Source organism: Plutella xylostella, chromosome 18 (assembly GCF_932276165.1).
Source record: "Plutella xylostella chromosome 18, ilPluXylo3.1, whole genome shotgun sequence".
In the NCBI taxonomy this organism is placed as follows: Eukaryota; Metazoa; Arthropoda; class Insecta; order Lepidoptera; family Plutellidae; genus Plutella; species Plutella xylostella.
In genome coordinates this window covers 5,514,755-5,542,638 of record NC_063998.1, presented here as the reverse complement: position 1 = coordinate 5,542,638, position 27,884 = coordinate 5,514,755, and the positions used below count along the sequence as shown (strand labels likewise).

Genomic DNA, 27,884 nt, shown 5'->3' with positions numbered 1-27,884 from the left:
TATGAATTTTGGTTTCAGCAGGGTATTGACTTGAAAAAACCGTAGCAAGTCTTTGTTGTGTTTTGTTTTGGATTAAAAACCGTTTTTAGGGTTCCGTAGCCAAAATGGCAAAAACGGAACCCTTATAGTTTCGTCATGTCCGTCTGTCCGTCTGTCCGTCTGTCCGTCTGTCCGTCTGTCCGTCTGTCACAGCCGATTTACTCGGAAACTATAAGTACTACAGTGATGAAATTTGATGGGAATATGTGTTGTATGAACCGCTACAAAAATATGACACTAAATAGTAAAAAAAAGAATTGGGGGTGGGGCCCCCCATACATGTAACTGAGGGATGAATTTTTTTTTTTCGATGTACATACCCGTGTGGGGTATCAATGGAAAGGTCTTTTAAAATGATATAAAGTTTTCTAAAAAACATTTTTCTTAAAGTGAACGGTTTTTGAGATATCAGCTCTCAAAGTCGTAAAAAGTATGTCCCCCCCCCTCTATTTTTATAACTACGGGGTATAAAATTCTAAAAAAAATAGAGGTGATGCATGCTAATTAACTCTTTCAACGATTTTTGGTTTGATCAAAGTATCTCTTATAGTTTTTGAGATAGGTTGATTTAACTGTAATTTTGCTGCTACGGAACCCTTTGTGCGCGAGCCCGACTCGCACTTGGCCGGTTTTTCGTTTTTTCAGTATAAATTTCGTTTTAAAAGGGGTACCTGATGATTTTGTTTCAGGTGGGATAAAGTTTTCAGTATGAATTTTTGTAAGATACGGTTATTAAATTGACCATAACGTTTTCCCTTCAAATCTAATTTCAGTATGAATATATTTAGGTATAATGTATAGATAGATATGGAAGCATTTAACGTAGCTGTAAAAATATTTCAGTATGAGATTTGGTAACAGATGGGTATTGACTTTACCATAATACAACGGATATTTCTCTGGCATTTGGCTTTACACAAAAAAAAAACTCCACAGGAATGTTAACATTTGCCTTGAAAACTATTTTCATGGTGAATTACGGATTGTTTCACACAAATACGGTAGAGAAACTGATCTAAATTGACATTTTATGGTTTCGTAAACTTTTCTTACTTACTTTCGTTAACTTACCGACATAGTTTTGTGTAGAAATATTGGGTTCTTTAACACCTCATAAAAAATCTGAGTCACCTCCATTTGCGCGTTTTTCTAGCTTCTCGATTATTAGTTTACTCTGTCCTGAAGAGAAACTTTTTCATAGCAATGAAATTTACAGGCTTTTTTGATACTTACATTAATTTCTTATGTGGGTTTGCTGTTTAAGACACAGTAAGTAAGTAGGATAAAGAGCGTTTTTTAACATTATAGAATAATGCTTAACTTAAATTTAATCCATAATTGGTTGCACACGTATGGAACTATAAACGCGCCCAAACTACGAGTAACACTTTGTCTTTCTTTTTTATTCATTCAAGATATTTCTTAGCCACAATCGGCTCTCAGGTTATATAGTTGTGTTGACGAGGGTTTGAGTAGTGTTGACTCGCTTCGCTCGGCTCTCCAGGGTTTGAAGTATGGTGGTTCGCCTTGTTTTGCCTCGCTTCGCTTGGCTCCTCTTTTACGGTAAGGTTATACTTAAGTTGTAATTGTATTGCCTCGCTGCGCTCGGCTCTTCAGTGGTTGTGGTATGATGTTTTGAAATGTTTTGCCTCGCTGCGCTCGGCTCACCAAGGTTTGAGGTATGATGGTTTGGATTGTTTTGCCTCGCTGCGCTCGGCTCTCCAGTCAAACAGGCAGTTAGTGATTAAAGTAGTTTAGCCTCGCTTCGCTCGGCTCCTCTCTAGGTCTCGGAATGATAATTTCGGTTGATTTTCCTCGCTTCGTTCGGCTTTGCAGTTACATAGGCACTTGCTGTTTATTGCGCTTTAGCCTCGCTTCGCTCGGCTCATCGGGTTTCCGGATGTTGATTTCAGTATTTTTGCCTCGCTCCGCTCGGCTCTCTAGGTTTTGAATTGATGGTTTAGGTTGTTTTGCCTCGCTTCGCTCGGCTTTCCACTTCTTAAACGGGACTTTTCCCGTAGTTTTTCTTTATTGATAAGAATAATTATGATACGTAATGCCTCGCTTCGCTCGGATTTCTTTTCTTTATGGCAGGGTTACTTGTCGATCGGATGCCTCGCTGCGCTCGGCTGGTTTAATGGACAACATTTCATTTTCTTTACCCTATATTTTTATTAGCTATTCGTAAAGTTTATAAAAAATTAGAGGACCCGTATTTTTTTATTTTGTATATACATTAATTTTTGCATGTTATTTTTAACTTTAAAGTTAATTATTTTAAAACCGGAAGTGTCGTCACATATTAGGCTTAATTTTTATTTTTGTCTATTGCCTTAGTCTCGAAAAAAACATAAATGACACTGACAAGTGACATTTAAACTTTGTTTACATGCCAACCAACAAATGGGTCATTTTCAAATGACATTGATATTTCTGATGATACAAAGTACCTACTTATCATGAAAAAAATAAGCAGAAGCATTTTTTCAGCTGTGTAGGCGGTGGCATGCTCTGGGACATATTATATAGAGGTCATATCTTAATACGTACTAACCATTTTATATGATAAATAAAAAAAATAGTCAGAAAGTGTCAGAACAGAATTTGTGAAAATGACCCAAATAAACAACAACATCACGATAAAACGTCAACGTCAATCAAAAATGAAAGTGACAGTTACTTTGTTTTTAAATCTACAGGCTTTGATTGTCAAAATGCATCGCACCTGATCCATGACGTCATCAGCACTTTTTTACTATTTTATGATTTTCTCGAAAATGATACATCCAAAAAATACAAAAACATTTTTTTTGTGGCCTTTAGAGCTAAATCTCGAAATGGTTTTCGATTTATAGCAGCTTTAGTTTTTTGAAATGTTGTCCATTCTGGTATAGCTTGTAGGAGGACTATGGCCTCGCTGAGCTCGGCACCTAATCTGTGGTAAAGTTGATTTACATTTTGTATGTTTTTAGGGAAAATATTTTTTCCCCTAAAAGTGGGGAGTTTTTATTTTAAATAATTATTGTTTGTATTTATCTACACAAATGCGCCATATACCACAAATCTGTCTGACCACTTCAAAGGGGTGAAATTGCTAATGTTGGTAATTTTTTTTACGTTTTTAGGGAAATTTTGATTTTTTCCCTACAAGTGGGGAGTTTTTATTTTAAAATAATTATTGTTTGTATTTATCTACACAAATGCGCCATATACCATAAATCTGTCTGACCACTTCAACGGGGTGAAATTGCTAATGTTGGTAATTTTTTCTCCGTTTTTAGGGAAAATTTGATTTTTTTCCCCATAAGTGTGGAGTTTTTATTATTAATTAAAAATCTATGCATTTAACTACACAAACGGGCCATACATTCGAATCTCCTCAGACCATCACAAAACGACAAAATTGTATATTTATGTAAATTTTCCCATGTTTTTAGAGAAATTTTGTTTTTTTTTCTTTAAGTGGGGAGTTTTCTATTATTAATTAAAAATCTATGCATTTTTCTACACAAACGCGCCATACATTCGAATCTCCTCAGACCATCACAAAACGATAAAATTGCATATTTATGTATAATTTCTCATGTTTCTAGGGAAATTTTGTTTTTTTCCCTGAAAATGGGGAGTTTTTATTTCATAAGAAAACTAAATGCATCCACCTACACAAACGCGCTCTACAAGTCAAAACTGTCAGACCACTCAATACAGGTGAAATAGCCTTAAAACATGTAAAATTTCTCTTTTACAAAATGGCTACCACTTCATCCGCCATTTTGATTTTTGCAGTTTTCGGAATTTTCCCATGAATTTCACCATATATCCAACCATGTTCAAAGAAAAATATCACCCCACCTCCCCCCCTTCTGGGAGATCAATTCACCTCAACTTGAATCGACGTCGAACTTTTTCAAAAATATAATCTCCCGTATTTCTCAGGGTTGCCAGCCGAAAGTAATAAAAATAGTCAAATGTCATTAGTATGAGCCTTTCTGACTAAACTGCATCATTTTTTAAAATCCAAAACGGTTATTTCTATTTTTCAGGTTTTTGGGGAAAATCTCGAAATTTTCCCTAAAAATGGGGAAATTTTATTTTACTGGTATAGTCTACCCAACAAACTACACAAATGCGCTATACAAGACAAATCTCCCCAACGACTCTAAATAGGTAAAAAATCCAATAAAAAATCGTGAAAAAAAGTCACTTTTACAAAATGGCCGCCAAAGCAGTCCGCCATTTTGTTTTTTCAACTTTTCGGAATTTTCCCATAAACTGCACCATACATCAGACCGTGTACAAAAAGAATCATCACCCCACCTGCCTCCCTTCTGGGAGATCAATTCACCTCAAGTTGGGTCGACGTAAAAAAATCCGAAAAAATATAATCTCGCCTATCGCGCAGGGTTGCCAGTCGAAAGTAATAAAAATGGTCAAATGTCATTAGTACGGGTCTTTCCGACAAAACTGCATCAAATTTTAAAATCAAAAGTGGCCATTTCTACTTTTCATGTTTTTGGGGAAAATCTCGAAATTTACCCTGAAAATGGGGAAAAATTTTTCACATGGCAACTCTACTCGTCAAACTACACAACCGCTCCATACAAGTCAAACCTGTCAAATGCCTCGAACACAATAAAAAAATGCTTTGAAAATCCCCGAAAAAACACGTTTTTATAAAAAAAACTCCCCTCCACCCGCAATTAAAAAAAAATATTTTTTTGGAATTTTCTCATAAATTTCATCATGTGCCCCACCGTTTACAAAAAACAGAATCCCCCCACCTCCCCCCCTTCCGGGAGATCAATTCACCTCAAGTCGGGTCTGACACACCCTAAACTTTACTTGACTGCAACTCGGCCGCCATTTTGTTTTTTTATTTTTTTATATTTTTTTTATAATCTGTCAGACACTCTAAATACACCCTCGAAATATGAAAAAATGTATGGTCACCAAAAAAGAGGAGCAAAAAAAATTTTTTTTTTTACAACTTTTTTTAAAAAGTCGAGGTTTTTCTCTACTCACCCGAGCACCCTGTACATATCCCTAAAACATTTTCATATCAAAAAATGGCTCCTTCTGGGAGAACTACTATGTCAGTCAGTCAGTCAGTGGTAATCCAGCTTTATATATTATAATATTCTTCATTTATAATTTTTTCTTTTCCCCCGACTTCTAAAAATATTGTAATTACTGAAAATACCTTATCTACACTGTATTAATAAATGGTGAAAACATGGTTCTGAAACGCTCCAAAAAAAGGCGGTACGCCCACTGCCGTTCTCCTTTAATGTAATACAAAAAGTGGGTAGCCCACGGTAACCGTAACCGTTCGATAACCCTCTGACTTCCTTCAGAGATTTCATTCCTGAGTACCTACATGCCATATACATAACTGTTATGACTAACTTTCCGCCCGCTTAGTATAACTCACAGACAGGTGCCCCTCGTGGTGGTCGGGGAAGTGCCGGTACAGCCGGTCGGACACCAGCAGCTGCAGCACGGTGTCTCCGAGGAACTCGAGGCGCTGGTTGGAGCCGAGCGTCAGGTGAGTGAACCCGACCGAGCGGTCCGTGAAGGAACGGGCTAGGAGACGGATGTGCTTGAATTGGACGCCTGGAATGGGGATTGGAGATTTTTACATTTAATAAAACTTCACTTTCACCTTCACTGCACGAGAAGAGACGAGAGGAGAAGAGACGGGTTATTCACATACTGTCCGCCTCCGCGCATGGATGTCGGATTGGATACCTCACACATTGCAAACATCTAATATCCAAGACACGCGAGCAAATATCTGATTTTAAACAAATATATCTCCCCGATCCAGATAAGAATCCGGGGCCCTCACCCGGCACTTCAGTAAGGCTTACTCTGGCTTACTAAACCACTGTACCATCTGGTCGTTCAATAATATAAACAATCAATCATTGATTATTAGCACTTCATTATACGTTGTTTTCTTCTTTCAGTCAATTCATTCAACAAAAGCAAAATATCGATAAAAATATACACATTATGACATAATATGTACCTACTTAATTATTTGATTTTATTATTATTCTTTTGACTTTGTATTTAATTTGTTTTTGCACGCTATTTTTATAATTATAATGATTATGTTAAATTATTTTATTTTATAGGTATATTCACATACAATGTATATTGTTCTTGAATAAATAAATGAAATGAAAATGAAAACACAACATAAACTCACCTATAGACTCCTCAAATTCCGTGAGCCGCTGCAAGAACTCAAAGTCCTTGATGTACTTCCTGTCCCCCAACGGCTCTTGCTCCTGTAACGGATGCCCTCGCTCCTTGGACCAGACCTCCAGGAGTTCAGGCTCGTTGTACCAGAGAGCAAGGGAAAACACACGGTCTGCCACCTGTAAAAAGTTTGTTTTATGTTTCATTACTCGTATGAAAATTTACAGTTCTGTTCACGAGAGGAGAGGATACCAAAATTGCTGCTGTCTTTGCATGTGCAATGAATAACGAATGATAAGCAATCGGATTGTGCCATTGTCATAGCCATAATAGACGAAAAGAAATCGAACGGCATAAGCTCGAGCTAACCAATAGCGTCGGTCGGTTTTTAAGGACTTCGCCCGCACTCACACCGCACCTCAAGAGACCTAAATATCTGCTGCGTATTGGCCAATTTAGACACCCTGAAGGGCTAGCACGGTGATAAAAGTTCTCCATCGCGCTCGCTCTTGAGGCTGCGTGATGTGAGTGTGCGCGATGAAAATTTTTGCCACGTCTTAATTCGGTATGTTAAGTAAAAAATTTTGATGCTAATTCCAAAACCGTTTCGAGATATTATTTTCTTAATAAGTGTCTCATTCTTAAAAATATAAAATATTCAAGGATTCCGATTATTTTATCAAAAATTAAAATATAATTTGTCCTTCAAGACGCTGCGCAAGGTTAAAGTTTCAACCAAAGAGAATAAAAATGTTCAATTGTTAAATGTCACTTCTGTCAATCTAAAGTGTAAATATTCACAGAGTTACGATCTTGATGACGTCAGCGGCTGCATGGTAGCGAATGACGTCATAAAATCGTCGAAGAGCCGATCTAGCCGTAGAGGTGGCGCCACGGTCACGTAAATATGGAGCTCCGTATAAATATTGAAAATTTAAAGTTTTAAGTGATTTTTGACCAATATTTCATTATATCCAGTTAACAACAAGTGCAATAATGAAGTGCTAGTGTTATCTACTGAATCTGTGAGCTATTGTGGCTAAAATTACACATTATTCATACGGCCGTTAAAGGGACCAAATTTAAAAATAAGAACCTATAAAGGTATGTTTTACCATAAACTGAACTTATGTGTCTTTAAAAGTGTTTAATAAAGCTAGTATGGAGAGTTTTTTTCATTGAATCACGATTTTATATAAACTTTAATTTTTTTTATGATGATTATCGATGAATTGATTTAACAGCGCCATCTGAAGGATATAGATACAACTACAATTAAAGCCACTTCTCATAACACCTGAGGCTGTAATAATACATAGTCTGACGTATAGAGGTCACTACTGGTATGAAATATGGATAAGGTGGATAACTGTTGTGCGGGTTGCTTGCAACCTATACCTGGTAGGCAGTACCTAACTTGTGCCACTTGTCATGAAAAATATGACTTAGATTGTGCTAACGTATCTTTTCAAAGGTTTTGTAACACTATGTCGACGGAACATAAGAAAACATGGATATGTGATACATGTTTTTGCAAAAGGCCGAAAAATGGAAACCTTAATACTCCGTTACGCCAACAAAAAAATACTTTACCGGCTAAACAGAGTCCGAAATTAAACCCTGAAGAAAATGTAGAAAATTGTAATAACGTTACCCTAAGAGCTAAGGTTGTACCGTCTGAACCCGTTTGCACAGTTGACGAGGAAATAATATTTCTTGGAGATGACAGTCCTTCTAAAAACTGTCATACTTCAACCACCAGAATAGATAAGCTATTTAAAAATCATTTTGCTGAATCTAAAAATGATCTGATAGCAGAAATCAAGAAAACGTTTGCAGCAGAAATGGAGAAAACGATTGCTGTATTAAAAAGGGAATTATCGGATGAAATTAAGCAGGCAATATGTCAAGAGCACGGGAAATTGATATCTGAACTTAAAACTGAGAATATCAAACTACTTACGGAAATAAAGTTTATGACGGGGAAAAATATAGAAGGGACTAACAACAGTTTCACAGGCACTTCCCCAGGCAATCAATCAGCAGCCGCACCAACTGCAACTAACTCTAAAAAGGGGAAGTCGTCAAAGAGTACCGCCACGAAAATGATGTTGGATGCAGCAACCAGCGGCGGCGGAAGGAGCGGCGGCGGCGGCGGCGGCGGCGGCGGTGGCCGACGCGGTGCCCAGCCCTTGACGGTTTCACCGCCGGCGTTGTCTGCGCCCCCGGCTCTGCCTGCGCCCCCGGCGCTTTCTGCGCCCCCGGCGCTTTCTGCGCCCCCGGCGCTTTCTGCGCCCCCGGCGCTTTCTGCGCCCCCGGCGCTGTCTGCGCCCCCGGCGCTGTCTGCGCCCCCGGCGCTGTCTGCGCCCCCGGCGCTGTCTGCGCCCCCGGCGCTGTCTGCGCCCCCGGCGCTGTCTGCGCCCCCGGCGCTGTCTGCGCCCCCGGCGCTGTCTGCGCCCCCGGCGCTGTCTGCGCCCCCGGCGCTGCCTGCGCCCCCGGCGCTGCCTGCGCACCCGGCGCTGTCTGCGCCCCCGGCGCTGTCTGCGCCCCCGGCGCTTTCTGCGCACCCGGCGCTGTCTGCGCCCCCGGCGCTGCCTGCGCCCCCGGCGCTGCCTGCGCCCCCGGCACCTTCTGCCATGGCCCCGATGTCTGCCCCACAGCCGGTAATCAGCTACGCCGCGGTGGTTGGGGAAGGTCAACAGAACGCATGGACTGAAGTCAAGAAGAAGAGGTTCAACCCAGTAAACAGAGGTAAAAATGGTTCAACGGTTTTGAAGGCTATTGAGAGAATGAAGTATTTACATGTGTGGAGACTTGAACAAAATATTACTGAAGAGAATATGACTGAGTTTCTGAAAAATGCTTTAGGAAATGACATAAAGGTACAAGTTCTAAAACTTAAACCAAAAATACCTAGACGCTACGCCTCCTTCAAGGTTGGCGTCCCGGAATGTAAATTTGACCAACTAGTTAACCCACAGATATGGCCCCTAGATGTGGAATACAGCGAATGGACGTGGTTTCGTTCCTCTCCATTTCGAGAACAAGGACAAAATACAAAAGCGTAAGTCTGTAAGCATCTTTTACCAAAATGTTAGAGGATTGAGGACGAAGTTGGTTGAATTTCAAAACAGCTTATTGGCAGCAAATGCTGAAATCTTTGCTATCACTGAGACGGGCTGCAACGATTCAATATTTGATGGAGAGTTGGTGCCGGCGGGCTACTCCGTGCTGCGCTGCGACCGCGCGGACGGGCGCAAGCAGGGCGGCGCGCTGCTGGCGGCCGGCCCGCGCCTGCAGCTGCGGCGCGTCGCGCTGCCGCCGCACGTCGACGTCGACAGTGCCGTCAGTGAGATAGTGTGTGCGGGAGTCTATCGCTCTAATAAACTGTTGTTTCGTGTGTGTGTAGTGTACATTCCTCCTAAATCTTCAGATCAGGATTACTTAACGTTGTTTAGTGTTTTAGAGTTTATGTGTGCAAAGTACAAAAATATTTTAGTTTTAGGTGATTTTAATTTGATCTCAAGTTCTGTAGATATAAGAAATTACTACGAATATTTCATAACCTTTTGCGAATTCACCCAAATGAACACAGTAATAAATAAAAATGATAGATGCTTAGACTTGGTTTTAACTAATAACAGTCTGGAAACAGTGAATGTCAGTCTTTCCAGCGAACCTGTAGTCAAAGTGGACGAATACCACCCGCCGCTGCTGGTGGAGTGGACGGGCGCCCCGCGGGCCGCGCGCGCGCCGCCGCCGCCCCCGCCCGCCTCGCCCGCATCCTGTGCTGATGATTTCTTTGGTACTGGGATTGCTCAACAATGGAATTTCAGTAAGGCTAATTTTCCCTTGTTATATACTAAATTAGCTGAAACAAATTGGACTAAGTTATATGAAGAAAAGGATCCTGATACAGTTTTACAGTCTTTTTATACAATTTTAAGAGAAATTATTGATGATTGTGTTCCCAAAAAGATGCGAAAGCCTGTAACTTCAAGATACTATTATCCTGAATGGTACACGGCTGAATTAATTCGCGACATTACCTTAAAAGCATCTTTACATAAAACCTACAAACTTACGCGATCGCAGTGTGATTATGAGGAATTTTCGAAATACAGGACAAAAGTAAAAATTGGTATTCAACTCGCAGAAAAAAGTTACAATGACCGGATTCAAAAACAACTAGCTAGAGATCCTAAATCCTTTTGGAGCTTCATTAAGTCAAAAAGGTCAGCAAGAAATAAAATTATTATAACGCGAGATGGAACGGAGTTGAACGAGCAAGAGAGCGCCGATTACTTTGCTGAGTACTTCCACTCGGTGTACAGCGCACAGCCGCCGCGGCTGAGTGTGGAGGAGGCGGCGCGGGCGGGGGGCGCGGGGGGCGCGGCGCGCGTGCACCTCGCCGCGCTCAGCGCCGGCCACGTGTCCGCCGCGCTGGCCCGCCTCGCGCCCAAGACCTCCGCCGGTCCCGACGGCGTGCCTGCTTACCTGGTGAAGGACTGCCGCATGCTGCTCCTCGATCCACTGCTGCATATATATAACTGTTGCCTAGAAAGTGCGTTATACCCAAAACTATGGAAAATCACTAGGGTTATTCCAGTTCCTAAGGGCAGTTTGGGGTCAGATGTAAACGGATACAGGCCGGTAGCAGTTCTGTCGGTATTCGCGAAGGTTTTTGAATCAGCATTGCAGAAAATGATATACAATGAGGTAAGTAGTCAACTGTCCGACTGCCAACATGGTTTTCGGCCAGGACGAAGTACCAACAGTAATCTCCTCAGCTTCATGTCTCGTGTGGTTCCGTCAGTGGATGCTGGAGTGCAAGTCGATGCTGCCTATTTCGACTTTAAAAAAGCATTTGACACGGTTGACAACGACATCCTTCTAACCAAATTGGCAGCTATCGGCTGCACGACACATTCGCTGACCTTCTTCAGGAATTACTTGCATAATAGACAGCAATACGTGGACTTTGGAAACAGATACTCAGAACCTTTTTCAACATACTCAGGAGTAAATCAGGGTAGCAACATGGGACCATTAGAATTTATTATAATGATCAATGACCTTCCCGAAATCCTGATGGACGCTACTTGTCTGTTGTTTGCAGATGACCTCAAACTGTTTTTAGAAATTAGAAATGAAGAAGACGCGATTAGGCTGCAGCAGGATATTGACAGGGTCGTAGCATGGGGTTGCGACAATAAGCTGGAGTTTAATGGTTCGAAGTGCGTGCAGATGACGTTCAGCAGAGCGCGCGAGCCGCTGCGACACCAGTACACGCTGGGCGGCGGCGCGCTGGCGCGGGTCAGCTCCGTGCGGGACCTGGGCGTCAAGTTCACCTCCACTCTGTCATTTAGTGATCACATTGTGAATATATGTAAAGGTGCTTTTAAAACTTTAGGTTTTGTGCTCCGTAGCTGCCAGGGCTTTACAGACATACGTACTGTGAAAGCCCTGTATAATGCGCTAGTTAGGAGTAAATTAGAAAGCAACGCAGTCATCTGGGCTCCGCATGAAATTAAATATAATCTCATGTTGGAGCGTATTCAAAATAAATTTTTAAGGTATCTTTACCTAAAAATGTACGGGGTGTATCCGGGCTATCCTTTGCTGTACCCATCTTTATTTATACTAGGTATGGTTGGATACAGCAAGATTGAAGTTAGGAGAGACCTGGCTTTGACCAAAATGGTATTTATGGTGTTTAGAGGATGGTTGTGCAATCCCACTGTGCTGGAGAGCATCGGGCTCGCGGTGCCGGCGGGCGGGCGCGGGCTGCGGCGGCGCGCGGGCCGGCTGCTCGCGGTGCCCACCGCCCGCACCAACCTGCTACATGACGCTCCACTCACTAGGGCTATTAGGCTAATCAACAAGGCATCTGAGAGGACTGACATTCTCACATGTTCTTTGGGTGAGTTCGCAAAGGTTATGTTTCATATGTTATGTGTTGATTAGTTTATTGTTTTTTTATTTTTAGTTGTTTGTGTCTTTTTAAGAAAGTTTTTTGTTGTGTTTGTTATTTTTCTTTATTATTGTGTTAGGTTTATCCTGTAAGATAATATAAGTAGTTAATAAATAAATAAATAAATAAAAATAAATAAAAATCTTTAATTATTTTATATTAAATTAACGAAAGCAGTAAAATAAAAAATATTCAAATTAGTGTCTTAAATTCCAACATACTTCAATTTAAAATTATAAAAACAATCACCATAAAATTACTTAACATACCGAATTGCGCCCCGTCCTAGCCGCTCTGTTTCATTAATGAATAGCTTAGTCACTAATAAGATAACTAACGTTACCTCAACCCCTCCGTCCAAGAACAGCGCCCCCATGAAGGCCTCGATGCAGTTGGCCATCGCGTGCCGCATGACGACATCCCGACAGAGGTCAGAGCCGTGCGCGTAGAGCATGTACGCTTCCAGACCTATGTTCTGTGGGGTAAGGGTGAGATTAGTGTGGCTTGGGGGGTGGTGAGGGTATAGGGAAATTAAGTCCTATAGATGCTGTATGATAGAAGGTGGTTGTGTTTCGCGTGGAAAGGTGAGGAGATGTTTGTATACCATTGACAAATATATTTGTTCAGTAGAATTACGATTAATAAATTTATATGAAACATGGCCACAAACTTTCAAAATAAACGTCAGAGAGCCATGGCTTCAGACACAGAAATACACTTTTAATCGGTTTCACATCAATTGCTTTCCCTTTTATGATCATCACCATTCGGTAATAGTTTTCAGCTGGACATTCCCCTCCCAAGGAGCGCCATAAGACTATGTTCTCAGCCTTCCTCATCCAGCGTACAGGCACACTTGCCTGTTCTTGGCCTCCACTGGAGAACTCGTTTACATGGAATCTTCAGCATACAATATTGTCTCCCCCACAGCAACTTCCACTTGCAGATTTTAAGAGCTATGTCGGTACCTTTGACAAATATCACGCAATTTTAATATATCGGTCGAATTTTCAGAGATTATAAATACCTTAGCCAACTGCGCCAAATGCTGGTTCTGCACAATAGCCGCTCTATACGTGGCTAGACCCCCTTCCGCTAACCCGGGGAACATCTTGAACAGGTGTATAGACGACAGGAACTCGACCACGGCATCGCCGAGGAACTCCAGCCGCTCGTTGTGTTTGATAGCGGACTCGGTCTCGCTGTGCTTGCCGAAGCGGGACATTATGTTTATGAGGGTCACGATTCCTGGAAAGATTGGGGGTTTGGGTGAGTAATGGGAGGTTGTTGAGGGTATAATTATTGGTTTAGCTAAAAAGATCCGTATTAGATTATAGTGGCGTGTTGTGCAAACTTTTCCTCAAAGATAGGTAATGCCAAGCCCACGGCATCACTACATCCGATGCTTTGCTACTACTAGCCTCTTAGCGACTAGCCTTTTAGCGACCGTAGCAACGTTATTTATGTATTAGGAATAGATAAAGATGCGATGCTGGGTGCTCTGTCTCGACTGCGATAATACGAGGGCGGGTCAATAAGTCCGTGACTTTTATAATTTCCCGCCACTTAACTGAAAGAACAACATTGCTCCTGTCAACAGGCAACTGTCAACTGACATCTGTCAAAATTTGGACCAGTTACGTCACTTGGTTTGTGTTTTACACCCGTTCTTAGCAACTACCGCGTGATTTAAAAACATAATGGAAAAACCTGAATTTCGTGTGCTCACTAAGCATGATTTTTTGCGGAAAAAAACCATCACTGAAACCAAGGCTAAGCTTGATAAAGATTATGGGGACTCTGCACCATCAATATCTATGGTAAAAAGGGATTTACTGAATTCCGTTCTGGCCGTACAAGTACGGAAGATGCCGGACGTCCATGGCACCCAGTTGAGGTCTCTACACCTGAAATGATTGAAAAAATTCACGACATGGTGTTGGCCGATCGGAGATTGAAAGTGAGAGGGATAGTGGAAGCCACAGGGATATCACGTGAATCAGTGGTTTCAATTTTGAATGATCACTTGGGTATGAAAAAGCTTTCCGCAAGATGGGTGCCGCGTTTGCTCACAAACGCAATCGAATGACAAAACTTCGCAGGAGTGTTTGGCGTTGTTCAACCGAAATTCGGACGAGTTTTTGCGCCGTTTTGTAACCGTGGACGAAACGTGGATCCACCACAACACACCAGAGACCAAACAGCAGTCTAAACAGTGGGTTTCTCGGGGTGAATCGGCGCCAAAGAAGGCCAAGGTGGGTATTTTGATGACCTCGTGAAATCTTATTTTTTGGAAGGGATAAAATAATTGCTGAAACTTTGGACAAGGTGTATAGAGCTCAAAGGAGACTACGTTGAATAATAAAAAATAAAATTATCCAAAAACCAGTATTTTCTTCAAAAAGTCACGGACTTATTGACCCGCCCTCGTATGTCACTATGATTGGTGGAACGTGCATCTCATTTATATTTTTCAAAAGTCGCGTCGATAAAAATATAAAAATACAACTCACCCTTCTTCCTGGTATAATGAATCCTTCTGTCTCCGTACTGAGGCTGCCTGATACCGCAATTAGTCAAGCTGTTCCTCGCATGGTCGGGATTGGTCCCGAAGTTCTCTCTATAGGACGGGTGAGTTAGGGCCGTCTGTAGTAAGGCCCGTTGTTTGAATACGTAGCCGACGTTCTTCTCTAGACTGTCCAGGGATTTGTGGAAGCGCAGGTGGCGGACTAGAACTGGGATCAGCATGGCGTGCTGTTGAAAGAAAGACGGTAGATTTATAAACCTTTTAGATTTTATTTGCAATCGTAGTAAAAGACCAATAGTGAAAGAGGTTTTAAGTTAATACCGACTGATGGGGTTTCTAAAAGATAAAATATATGTTGAATACGCATTGTTTACTATCAATATTAGTTATTGTTGTATTTATACATATAATTGTTTCAATACTTACTATAACTGGAACTATATATATTTTTAAATAATTTTGTTTCTCACCTGTACAAGGTCACACATTAGGCCGGTAGTGTGGAACCCTTCAGAAGATATGGCGACGGTGACATCTCGCTTCATTTTACTCTGCGTTCTCATCTCTTGAAGTTTCGCCTCTTTCGCCGCTAACTTCTGACGCTCTTTCAGAGTGGGTTTCGCCATGTTTGCAATCAAATGACGGTATTTCACGTAGTAACGCCACGCCTTTTGATATCTGAAATGCAATTAATGAGTATTTAAATATATATTTCGATAATGTAACAGTGTAGGGTAGTCTTGCGTAAACTGTGTTTAGGCTTCGGTATGCCAAAGATAAAAAAAGTGACTGGCACAGAATGGTGTCCTAAAAACCAATATCAGCATCCAGTGTCATTTTATAATACGTGTCTGAAACGGTTAATCTGGGGTAAACTGCTAGACTACAGTTTTTTTTACCACCCACAAAAAACAAACTGTGCGGACGAAAAGTTCGTTGGGCAAACGAATGTTGATGAACCGTCACTTCCCAGTAAAGTATTGCCCAGAAAACGCTCAGCTCAGCTTAAACATTACGTCAACTCACTCAGGGTTCCCAGCGTAGCTGAGCTGCGGCGGGCGGATGCCGAAGTGCACGATCTCCGGGTAGTAGCCGCGCGGCCGCGGCGCCGCGCCGGGCGGCGGGCTGCGGTCCAGTTGGTCCACTCGGACGGAGCAGGGCTTCTTGCCCGGGTAGGTTACTATCATGCCTGGGGAGAGAGTTTGGTTGTTGTTGTTTGTTTTTAGGGTTCCATACCTTAAAAGCTTCAGTGGTTGAAATATCCCTGCTCAAAAGAAAAATAGGAACACTTTGTTGTCCTTCTGTCTACCTCTTAGACAAGTAAACCACGTCTGCCTGTCAAGACCCAAAGATCTTGAGAATGCGGTGAAATGTGAGGCATAAATCTATGGTCCCTTATGACCGAGTTTATTTTTTTAAGCTCGGAGAGCATCAGAGCAAGCTAGTGTTAGTACGCTACTTAGTAGAAATGTATGTTTGTTTCTTGTGTATCCCGGTAATTAAAGATGTGAAAAAACATCCTTCTAGGTTTACGTAAAAAAAGATACAGGCATTTTAAGATTACCTTTGATTCCGTCTACAAATTTCTGCCAGGTGTAATGGTCCATTTCATGAACTTCTTCCAGCATTTCTGGCGGAATCAGCAGACCACTCTCGTCCAGTAAGTATTTGAGGACTTCGCACATTGACAGCACCTACAAAAAAATAATAACCTTTCACTATGACTCACCTCTGTTACAAAATGTGGTGAATATGATACATATGTAGTTTTTTTACGAATGTTGCGATAGAAGACACAGATTACTGATAGATTCCATAATGGTTACATAATAATGTTTTAATATTTGGAAAAGACATTACAAGCGAAGGCGAGCTCGCGGGTAGTGGACAGATAAGGGTTCGTTTGAAGCCATCCCACTTTCTATGGTTTTATGCGATTTCTATGCTTTTTGTCAACTTACTTCACACCCGCCTTCCGGTAAGAACCTCACAAACCGCGGCATGAAATGGAACTGCGAACAGTTGTCCCCGGTCGCCTTGCCCAGATCCAAGTCTACCAACTCCAGCAACTCGTAGAAAAGGTATTCCTCTGAAAATAGACTTTCGGTTAACAATATGGAGCTTAATTTGCAACAAATTTATATACACTCACGGGTAATTAAAAAGTTCCACTCACAAAATGCCGACACCAAACGACCCCAACTTATCAAACCTTTCATTTAAAATTTTAACAAAATATTATCTTTGTTAGCTGGTAATATCCTGATGCTCTACTAAATGTATACTTCAATGTTGCAGAAGGCGTCATTAAGCTAGCCTTTTCCGTTTAGGAGTAATTTTATTGCTTTTCTCAGTGGAACCTTTTCATTGCCCGTGAGTGTAATAATGTGAAAACACCTTACCAAATAGATCCAGCTCTTGAATAGTAAAGTTTTGCGGCGCCGGTTCTTCTTCGTACAGGATGGTGTATTCAATATTGAACCTTATCACCTTGCAAGTGGGTAGTTTGGCCAACTTGTAGTGTGAGAACATAGAGAATCCAGAGAACAGGAACTCGTGCTCATCATGGCCGATAATGGTCGGAGCTTTTATGAGGAAGTTTGTCGGAGGAGACACTGTGATTCTGTGAACAAATTATTATGTATTTAGAAAATTTCATTATTTGAAAGTATTTCTATAACTACCTACAAATAATTAAATTATTCTTACTGATGGAGTGAAAGAAAAGTGCATAAAAACTGCGAGTTGCTTGCTAATAATAATAAAACACTGACGTTAGTGATAAAAGCCTAGTCACAGCCAGCATTTGAACGCTGCATTACAATATAAAGTAGATAGTTTTCCATTAGGAATGTCAGGATACAAAGTAGACTATACTATGTTATGGAGTAACATATTATAGACTGGTAGCTTCCTACGTACCAAATTTCATTAAAATCCCTCCAGCGCTTTCACGTTAAAGTAACAAACATCCATACTCACAATCTTTCAGCTTATAATATGAGTAGAATCTCTTGCTTCCCTTCATACTTACCTATACGATTAGTGAGGTGAGGACTCATTTCCTTATACCTAATTTTAAAAAAGGACGTATTTTTTGTTGAATTTGACTCACCGGTAATGATACAGCTTGTCTATGTTGCTAGTAGTGGGCGTGCAGCGCGGGAAGGCCACTCACCGGTAATGATACAGCTTGTCGATATTGCTAGTAGTGTCGCAAGCCGTGTCGCCTTAGCTTTCCCATTGGAATTCTATGCCTAGCCTAGTCATCGTCCTACATACCAAATTTCATCAAAATCCCTCCAGTCGTTTTCCCGTGAAAAAGTAAGAAACATCCATAGCTACTCAAAATCTTTCCCCTTTCTGCCATGGCCGTTCCATATGTCACTGGACCTTTTTAATTTCCTAGCGAGTGTAGGTATTAGTAGGATCTCTCGCTTCCCTGACTCACCGGTAATGATACAGCTTGTCTATGTTGCTAGTAGTGGGCGTGCATCTCGGGAAGGCCTGCTCGCCGGCATAAACCCCGTGTCTCATGCCGTGTCGCCGCGCGCGCGCGCTGCAGCGGCAGAGCGGGCCGCCGTTCATCTCACCGGTTAGGTTGAACCTGGGAGAAAATACAGAAGTTTAGAAAGACAATAGAAAAGTAGGTATGTGAGAAATACAATGTTATGTTCATGAGCTGAAGCGATTTAGAGGGAAAGCTAGAAACCGGCATATCTAGGTTCTAGATGTGTTCCTACATTGTACACATTTCAAAAGGACTATAGAGGTCGCAATCTATGTTTGTAGAATTGTACTGCGAAAAGTGGCATGAACTAGTCAACTCCTTTAGGAGATTACAGCCGTGGGTACGCTAGCACTGCAGTTGGTAAGCCCTTATGGATTATATCATTATTAGCCATGGCTGGACAAAGGACTCCCCGTGAAGCTTTTCTCCTTGGTGTTTGTCATGCAACGACTATCGGGTACCTCATTAATAAACCATCTAACCATAGTCAAAACTAAATCACCCTCCACCAAGTTATCCCTCCAAAACCCTCCCTATTCCCCCCACCACAGAGCCTACAACTCACCACATCTCCGGATGCAGCCTCCTCGGGTGGCTCTGCTTGCGCTGCAGCTCCAGCATGATGCGGTCCGTGTAGCCCTGCAGCCCGTCCTCGTCCAGGCACTCGTCCACTTCGGATGAGGACGACTCGGATGAGCTGTTGTCGTCAGCTGGAAGGTGGGTAGTGGTTTAGATGCGGGAAAATTATAGTTATAATATTATGGTATGGTATGGCATTATGGAGGAGCGAAGGTGTTGCCACTCCTCCATTGAAAAGGGAGGATCCTCCGACCAAGCTGGGCGGTTTAGCTTGGTGGGCAACTGCCCGACGGTTACATGTCGGGATTCTGTATATATACTGAGTAGCTGTAATTCTTAGATACCGCGATGTAGGATTTGGTATTTTTGCTTTCACTCTTCCATGCCATCTGTTGGTCGTCCTTGTTATCTCTTTGCTGGATCTATATCTTGACTTCTATGCTTGCGCGTATTCATTATAGATGTCGCCACATCACTCCCCCCCGAGACCATAGGTCGATATTCTTCAGTGCTTCTGATACGTCTTGTTCACCAGGCCAGATTGCCGCTAGTCCACCTTTCAGGACTATCTGCGGTCTTCATTCGCCGTAACCCCACTTCGTCTTCAACCGGGAGAGTTGACGCTCGATCGTACCGGCTTGAAGAGTAGTGCATGGTTAGGCGCGTGGCGATGTCCCCAATCCAGCTTCAATCGGGAGAGTTGCCGCTCGATCGTACCGGCTTGAAGTGGACTGCAAGGATCGCTCTGCTACGACTGTTCCGGTGCGTTGCCCCAATGCTTCTTCGACCAGGAGAGGTGGACCCTGGACCGACGCTGCTACGGCTGGCCGAAGTGCACTGCAAGGTCGCTGCAGTCTGTCTGCTCGAGGGTGTGACCAGGCTCGCGCATTTCCGCTGCAAGCTGGTGGTCACGGTGCCCATGGAATCTGCAAGCTGGTTGACTCGGGTGGCTGCTGAAGGATGCTGTGGGGGTGATGGTACTGCTGGACTTCATCTTGTAGCTGCTGGAAGGTCTGCTGATCGTCTGTGAGGTCATCGACATGGTGGAAGATGTTCTGCTGCTGCTGTTCTGCATGGTCATCATCAGGTCGTGTTCAGGTTGTAGGGGTCACCAATATGGAGGAGCGAAGGTGTTGCCACTCCTCCATTGAAAAGGGAGGATCCTCCGACCAAGCTGGGCGGTTTAGCTTGGTGGGCAACTGCCCGACGGTTACATGTCGGGATTCTGTATATATACTGAGTAGCTGTAATTCTTAGATACCGCGATGTAGGATTTGGTATTTTTGCTTTCACTCTTCCATGCCATCTGTTGGTCGTCCTTGTTATCTCTTTGCTGGATCTATATCTTGACTTCTATGCTTGCGCGTATTCATTATAGATGTCGCCACAGCATCAACAGACATCTCTGTCAAATTAATAAAACGCCTCGTCACTGTCACTACATAGCATAAAACAAAGTCACTTTCTTTGTCCCTTTTTATGCTAAAATCTTTAAAACTACCCCAACAAGCAAAATGGTCGAATAAGGGCCCATTTATAGCACTTAAAATCGAATAAGTATTGATTAATGGCTGAAATTTTACTAGATTGTGCCATAAAAGTGGTACAGCTATTAATAAGCGCTTTTATCTAATTTGCGCTGTAACAATGTCGAATACACATCTACTCGACCTATATTCGACCTATATAGCCCGTTTATTCGACATTTCTATAAAAGCTGCTTTATTTTATTTAACGCACACATTAGTGCTGAAAGAGAGCTGTAAGAGTTATTAATTCGCTTATTGATTGTTCAGGTTGCTATTATAGAACTATTACTCATCATTGTATTATTTGGATCTAATTTGCTGAATAAAAGATTTTATTTTACTATACTGCATCATTGTAACTCTCATAGCTTCATTAATCGACATTTCGAATAAAAGCTTTCAAATAACTGTAATAGCTCACATACTATTTGAAATGCTCTTATGGCACATTAATTCGATAAATAATTCAGTAACAGCATTTTGGTTACGTTTATACAGTTTATAGTATTTTAATGTGACAAGCAAATAAATAATTCCATTGCACATTCATTTTTTATTACGTGATAAAATGGATTACAAGTCATGGAAATTAAAAAAGAAAATTAAAACAAAGATACGGAAAAATTCAAACTAAGGTTCAAACAAATTATTTGTCTCAAAATTCGTCAAGTGCGATGGCCGAAACGTCAAGTGGTTCCGTTGTTCCACAGAAAACAACTGAAGAAATCGTGGGCCTGGTGTCTCGGTCCATAAAACATATCCTCCCTTCTCAATTGTCTGCACAATCTTGAAAACCATTCTGGAAAAAAAGCGTGATTAGTATCTTTTCTGCTTTATTCAAGTTGTATACTTGCTTGCTTTGCAATCAATCAATCACTTTTAAATGTTTGCTATATTCTATTCTGAAAATCAATGTAATAAATTTTTCATCGTGTGAAGAAAATGAAGTTTTTTTTATAATTATATAGTTGCTAATTTATCATTAAGTATGAAATGAAGCAAATATGAACCAATCGTTAATTAATTACATTTAATAAAATACATCAAATGACATTCACCCCAACTCGGGTTAGTCAAGCTAAGGATTTTGCATTGAGGAACCCTAAATTTATTTAATGATGGCTGCTTGTTTTGCTATTAGTGCAACATTGTAACTATTATTGCATCAAAAATCGATTAATAGTGCTGTAATAGCGATATACGAACAAACATGGCTATTATTTTATTTTTATAATTTATTTAATTAATTTTGACCATATTTACTATTTTTTAAGAAAGATTTAACGTAGCCCTTAAACATATGTTAAAGAATTCCTATTACTTTATCGATAAAGTTAAATGCGCCTAAGATTTTTCGTATACGAATGTGTAAAATGCAACAATAGAAATTGCACTAGTAATAACTCATTTAGTTATTAATGGAGACTTACTTACCTTTATGCTTTTGTAATCAGTCATTACGATAGATCAGTCACAATAATCCACAGATTTTCTTCCATATATTTTTCTGCAACAGTGTGACTAAAATTCAGCTAAATAGTGGGGAAAAAGTAATTTTCGAGACAGCGCTGCCGTGACCATTATTCGACTAATTACGGGACTTTTACAGCACATATTAGCAAAACAGGAACGTGGCCGTTACCTTTATTGCACATATTTTTGCTACTTGGGACACAACGGATTTTGATGCGGTTTTTTGAATAGAATAAGAAGAAGGTTTTTGTATATTTTAATAATAACATCACAATTTTTCTGTAGTGTATTTAGCATTAGCATTGTACCCGTGCGAAGCTGATCCTAAAGTTATAGTCGAAAAATTAAATAAATCTAGGTACCCACAAGAAGATAAAATTATGTCGAAAGCATTGCAAAGATGGCAGGCAAGGCAATCGGGTGACGTCACCCAATGTCTTGTTTCGTATCACATCATTTTTTTTTGTTCATATTTATTTTGCCAACATGTAATCGGTTTAATATAACCATAAGCTATCACATCAAGAAACTTGAAAGTTGCATGTTGACTATAGCAACTTACTTTTATGCACAAATGCACATCTTAAGACCACCCGCAGACTGCAGACTTTTAGTCGGCAGATAGTTTGGTCGGGCTCTTAATCAGTATGGAGATGTATGGTAGTGCGCACACTCAACGATTATGTATCGGCCGATACTCCATACTGATTAAGAGCCCGACAAACTATCGGCTGACTAAAAGTCTGCAGTCTGCGGGGGGTCTAACCCTAGGCGGCTTCAGCAGAGACATCTTTCACTCAATCCTCAACAAAAATCAAATAGACCCAATTTCCGGTATAATATGTGGTCATCGTCTTAAGAGCGCAACCAGTAAAACAACCACTTACTTTTATGCTTGCACATCTTAGCCCTAGGCGGCTTCAGCGGAGGCAGTTCATCGACCTCCGGGCGCGCCTGCCTCCCGCGGTCTATGAGGCTCCTCTGCACGCTCTCACAGAGCTTCTCCAGTTTCGGCGACTGCTGCACGCCGGCGCCGCCCTCCAGAGGCTTGTAGTAGAGCTCGGCCGGGGAACTGCGGTACCACATCTTCTGGTTCTGTTACAATACAATACAAATCTCTTGTTTATTTGCACCAAAACCGAAAAAATATCAAAAATGTATCTTAAAATAAAAACAGTACAAAAAAGTGCTTATAGCAATCTCTGCCAGACAACCTTTGCATCAACCTCTATTGAGGGAAACTGTTTTTGTTTGGAGAACTTGGATGTTGACTTTGGGATAGGTGTTTAAAGATATTGATTTTGAGTCAAAATTCTTTTGTCTAGGTCTAGGTCCTCTGTTGCAATGTGTCTTGAGAGTGATAGATATTTTTATAGTGTGTACTAGAATCTAGTCTTGCCAACTAAAAGATTAATGAAGAGACCACCCTGAGGGCCAGGTCAGACGTGCGGCATTTCACCAAACTCACATTTAAGTATGTCAGTTTAGAATAAGCCTTAATTTTACATGTAGTGTACACCTTTAATTATCAGTGCATTTAGTTTTAAGTCTAGTTTTAAAACAGCGATTGTGTAATGTAACTGATGTTGGTGAACCTAATAAATAAATAAAATAAAATAAAACATTCAAAAGGATGAAGTGTTATCTGATTAAAAAACTATATTACTGAGCATAAAACTTGCCTCTTCATCTTCTTTATGTTCTTTGGACCACTGCTCCATTTTTTCCACAAAATCTTCTGAAGTTTGGCAGTAGTTTTTCCTGAATAGAAAAGCAAGCATAAAGGGAAGGATTAGTATACTATTCATGAAGAAATATAATTATAATAAAAGTGATAATAAAATTGGGTACCTGAATTCTTCTAATATTTTTTCCCTGTCAGACAATGGCTTTTTAGGTTCCAGGTCATGTCTGGATCTTGGAGAACGTGCTCTTGTACGACTTCGGCTTCTGACACGACGTGACTCCCGGCTCAGTGAACGACGATCTCGGATGGGAGACCTCAGTCGCCTATCCTCATATACACTTCGACTATGACTCCTGTAATCACGATGGTGTGGAGGACTTGCCCTTCGATCATAGTCAGGACGTCTACTCTCATGCCTGCGGTGCTCATGATCATATCTTCTATCATATTCATGTCTTCTTGATCTCTCATATTCATACTTCCTTCTTTCATGAGAATATCTGTCAGAGTGGTGTCTATCTTTTTCCCTGTAGTATCTTTCCCTCTCACTGAGCCGTGATGGGCTGCGGCTATAGGCTCTGCTGCTGCGGCTTGGGCTCCTTCTTTCATGCCTTTCTCTGTAATACCTCTCTTTGGCTCTATGATAAAGTTCCCTTTCTCTCTCTTTCTCCCTAATATACTCCTCATGTCTACTGTGAGAAGGTCTGTCTGACCTCTCTCTAGAAGTTGATGGAATATGTGCTCTGTCTATGTGAGTGTAGGAAGAACGATCAGACACGACACTGAGGCGGTCAGACGCGACACTGCTGTGTCGGTATGATGAGCTGCTTCTCTCGGAGATCTGACTGTAGCAATCTGGTGACCCTCTTTCAACTTTGAATGGAGTTTCTCGTTTTATGTTCAGTTCCTGTTTTATCATCAATCTTGCAGGATAAGAGTATTCCGAAGGAGCTGTGAACGTGTTTGGCGCAGTCTCGATTGGAGGCGGAGGAAAGCTGGTGATAATGGGTGGTGGAAGATTTAATGGAGGGAAGCATGGCGGTGGTTGGTTCAGTGGAGGCAACGGAACCGCAAGGGGTGGAGGCGGCACTGAGTACGGCGGCGGCGCCAGCGGCGGCGGCGGGGTTGCCGTCGATGCAGTCGCTGGAATAGAACCAAGCGGCAACGGAGTCATTGGTGGCTTAACATTCAATAATGGAGGTGGTACACTATAATCAACTGGATGAGACATTATACAACTATTTTTTAAGTTAGCTTTGTTTTATTTATACATATTGTTCGTAATAAATTAGTAAAAATCGGTCGACAAAACAAACATTGCATGCATTCTGCATTGCACCAAAAACACATACATCAACTGTCAAGGTGTCAAGTGTCAAGTCAACTTGACATAGTTGACATGACAGTGTCAAGTAGTGTCAATAATTGTCAATGTCAGACCACCGCCTTCTGTCATCAAACTGAAGTTGATTTTGATTTGCCCTACTTTTCCTATCTCAACACATGATATTGGCGGAATTTATATTGCTATTTATTAGGGCTAGCGCGCATAAGGCAGTGATCCCACCAACGGCTAGAAAACGATTAACTATCGACTATTTTCTCGCTCAAGAAACGTATAATAGATATATCATTCCGTGTTAATAAATAAAAGAGATTCGTATACAAATACAGTTCCCCAAAATTGATAATGCACATAGAAATCTTCGTCATTGTTCGGCAACGGTCGTATTCCCGAGCGTTAGAAAACTATTATGTATTTAGAGTGGTTAAGTGCATTTTCTTCATTAAATTTTAGTAGAATTATGTAATTGGTTCTAAAAGAGATAATTGATTTATCAGTAACGAAATTTGATTCGATAATTCATAATATTCCATAATATTAAAATTTACTTCTAAAATGTTACAGTAACTACAATCGCTGACAGTTCACACTGCCGGAGACGACTCGCATTGCTAGTTTTATCGCTAAGCGACGAGCTTTCAAAAATAAACTCGTTCAGTGATACTCGCCCGCTTCATCATTTCTATACAGTGCGGCATTGAAAGTAGATGTGCGATGCCAATAACGCACTCGCTTACAACCCGGCGACAAAACTACACTCGCTTCCCGCTGATAGTTTCTAGTTCTACTCGTTTCTCGTTCATCGTTGCTGGCTCCCACAAAAATCTGTGATGTATGAACCACAGTGGAGGTATGCGCACTTCAGAAGTTCAACCACATGCAGATGCAGCGGAACAGCCGCACAATAATCTGTGACTTACTACAGATTATTTACGGTTTAACCGCCGTGCCGGTTGTAAAACCGCAGCCGCAACTCGCCGCATCGCAATGCGCGCTAGGCCTCATAGTACCTACCTACAAGTGCCATACTAAACAGACTATTGTAGCGTAGGTAGGAACTGCGATTATAAGTACATTATACTAGAGGACCTTCTAGCTGTGCTAGTATTTAGCTAAGAAAATATATATAAAAAAATAAAGTATATAAGTAACAATATTTAATATTATTGTAACAACAACAGTTTTTATCCACATAATAGGTAACTATGCTAGGAATCTGATTGTACATGAGTAGTTATTAAGTTATGGCTAACATCTTTTATTTTAGCACTTCCAAGACATTCCCCATTTGCATATAAAACTGCAAATTGGCCTTCAGTTAGTGCTCTTAGGTTGTATTCTAGCATTATTGTTAGTCCTTCAGAGTTTTTTACAATTTTGCAAGGAACCAAGTGCATCGTGTGTTGAAATCGGAAGAAACATTTCAAGACATCATTGTTTCTCAGCTTGCTTGGTTCACTGTGTATCCAATGAGGTTCACCAGTGAATACTAGATTATTCCATAGAACCGGATGCTTGGTGCCCGCTACCTGAAAAATAAGAGGAAACAATTGATAAAATCTCTGTACCTTCCTAAAACAAACTCTACTTATTCTGGAATCCTGTAAAAATTTGGAACTAGAACAGCAAATATCTTACCACAAAAATATTGTTAGATTCTAGATCTTTCTTGAAAATAAAGTATGCATCTTTGTAATTTTCCAGGCAGCACCTCTGTCCTATGGTCCAGTTGTGGAATCCATTGTGTTCACCAACAACTTGCCCAGTGTCTATGTCTATTAGAAGACCTTTCTTTACTTGAATGTACTGAAAATGATAATAACATAAACAATTAGAATCAATCAGATAGCACTTTTACTGAATTAAACTACATTTTTTACATCCCATATAATACTTACTTCAGCAATGAAATCCTGAAACCTTCTTTTCCCAATAAAACATATTCCTGTACTATCCCTTTTTTCAGCTACATTCAGTAAGCCTTCTTTTTTTGCAATTTCTCTCACTTCAGACTTGAGCAAATTAGCAATAGGGAACATACATTTTCTCAATGAAAATTGCTTCACTTGGGACAGAAAAAATGTCTGGTCTTTATGTTTATCTGCTGGTTGAAGTAGGTGAACTCCTGGAAATAAATATAAATAATAAGTACCTACAAGTTAAAACAAAAATATTATTTTTACTTGTACATTAAATCATATAAAGTTAGTTATAGTTTCCAGTGATTTATACTAAATTACCTTCATTTTCATTGTACTTTTTTAAGAATGGTCCAAAAGATGTGCTAGCATAATGGCCAGTAGCAATGGCATCTACTCCTAAATTATTCCTGCAATGTTCAAAAAAGCTATCAAATTTAATGTATCTATTGCACAAGATGTCCGGGTTTGGCGTCAGTCCATTTTCATATTCATTTAACAAAACGGTGAATACTTCGTTCCAGTACTGCTTTATGAAATGAACTCTGTGCAATGGAATCTCGAGCTTACGGCAAACGAAAGTGGCATCCTCTAAATCTCTTTCATCATTGCAGTAGCCTGCTTCGTAATTACTGTCCCAGTTTCTCATAAATACACCTTCTACTTGGTAACCTGAAATATGAGAAAATATTCGTATACCATCAACATTCATCAGTATTTACAGAGGTTTAATAGATATGAATTTTAAGTTAATTTACCTGCTCGTTTCAATAGAAGAGCCGATACCGCACTGTCTACGCCACCGGAAATCCCAACAGCTATCCGTTTGAACATGTTTCATTATTTATACTGCTTAAAATGTTATTAAATAAAACCAAAACAAATAGGCAAGTTATTTTTAGGTTAGGAAAGGAAAGTCATAACATAAACGTACTCTGTGAGGAAGGCTCACAAATTGTCACTTTGACGTTCGAAAAAATAATAGACTCAGAATAATAAGTTTCACTGCTCGTGCTCTCCTTTTCGTGATCAAATGGTGAGCGTGATGAGCAAACTCAGATGTTTTATCTGATATCTTAAGGCCAAGGAACATG

General features: G+C 40.8%; 2 protein-coding genes across 2 annotated transcripts in view; both read right to left on the bottom strand.

Annotated features, from left to right (window-relative positions):
• Positions 1-24,876, bottom strand: part of LOC105388252 (ribonuclease 3) — a 29,302-nt gene extending 4,426 nt beyond the window's left edge. The window contains exons 1-15 of the mRNA XM_048627321.1: positions 23,691-24,876; positions 23,522-23,600; positions 22,727-22,934; positions 18,824-18,968; positions 18,199-18,354; positions 17,150-17,370; positions 16,709-16,836; positions 16,312-16,441; positions 15,774-15,936; positions 15,218-15,425; positions 14,734-14,974; positions 13,248-13,468; positions 12,564-12,695; positions 6,254-6,425; positions 5,471-5,652 (exon numbers count right to left, since the gene is read on the bottom strand). Of these exons, the coding sequence (XP_048483278.1) occupies positions 5,471-5,652; positions 6,254-6,425; positions 12,564-12,695; positions 13,248-13,468; positions 14,734-14,974; positions 15,218-15,425; positions 15,774-15,936; positions 16,312-16,441; positions 16,709-16,836; positions 17,150-17,370; positions 18,199-18,354; positions 18,824-18,968; positions 22,727-22,934; positions 23,522-23,600; positions 23,691-24,757 (3,453 nt within the window). The 5' untranslated portion in view covers positions 24,758-24,876. The remainder of the gene's footprint in view (positions 1-5,470; positions 5,653-6,253; positions 6,426-12,563; positions 12,696-13,247; positions 13,469-14,733; positions 14,975-15,217; positions 15,426-15,773; positions 15,937-16,311; positions 16,442-16,708; positions 16,837-17,149; positions 17,371-18,198; positions 18,355-18,823; positions 18,969-22,726; positions 22,935-23,521; positions 23,601-23,690) is intronic.
• A 1,137-nt stretch (positions 24,877-26,013) lies between these two features.
• Positions 26,014-27,730, bottom strand: LOC105385683 (mitochondrial tRNA-specific 2-thiouridylase 1). Its single transcript, XM_011556103.3, has 5 exons — positions 27,549-27,730; positions 27,112-27,462; positions 26,770-26,996; positions 26,510-26,677; positions 26,014-26,400 (listed from the first exon to the last, which is right to left on the bottom strand). Exons 1-5 carry the CDS (start codon positions 27,622-27,624, stop codon positions 26,080-26,082), a joined length of 1,143 nt encoding a protein of 380 aa, XP_011554405.3. The 5' UTR covers positions 27,625-27,730; the 3' UTR covers positions 26,014-26,079.
• Positions 27,731-27,884: the final 154 nt, after the last annotated feature.

What these genes read in the sequence shown, in the direction of transcription:
- LOC105385683 (XM_011556103.3), bottom strand. Translation starts at nt 27,624, where the DNA reads ATGTTCAAACGGATAGCTGTTGGGATTTCCGGTGGCGTAGACAGTGCG. An exon ending in TTCAGGATTTCATTGCTGAA is followed by an intron (nt 26,678 to 26,769) that starts GTAAGTATTATA and finishes TATCATTTTCAG; the next exon opens with TACATTCAAGTAAAGAAAGG. An exon ending in AATCTAACAATATTTTTGTG is followed by an intron (nt 26,401 to 26,509) that starts GTAAGATATTTG and finishes CTTATTTTTCAG; the next exon opens with GTAGCGGGCACCAAGCATCC.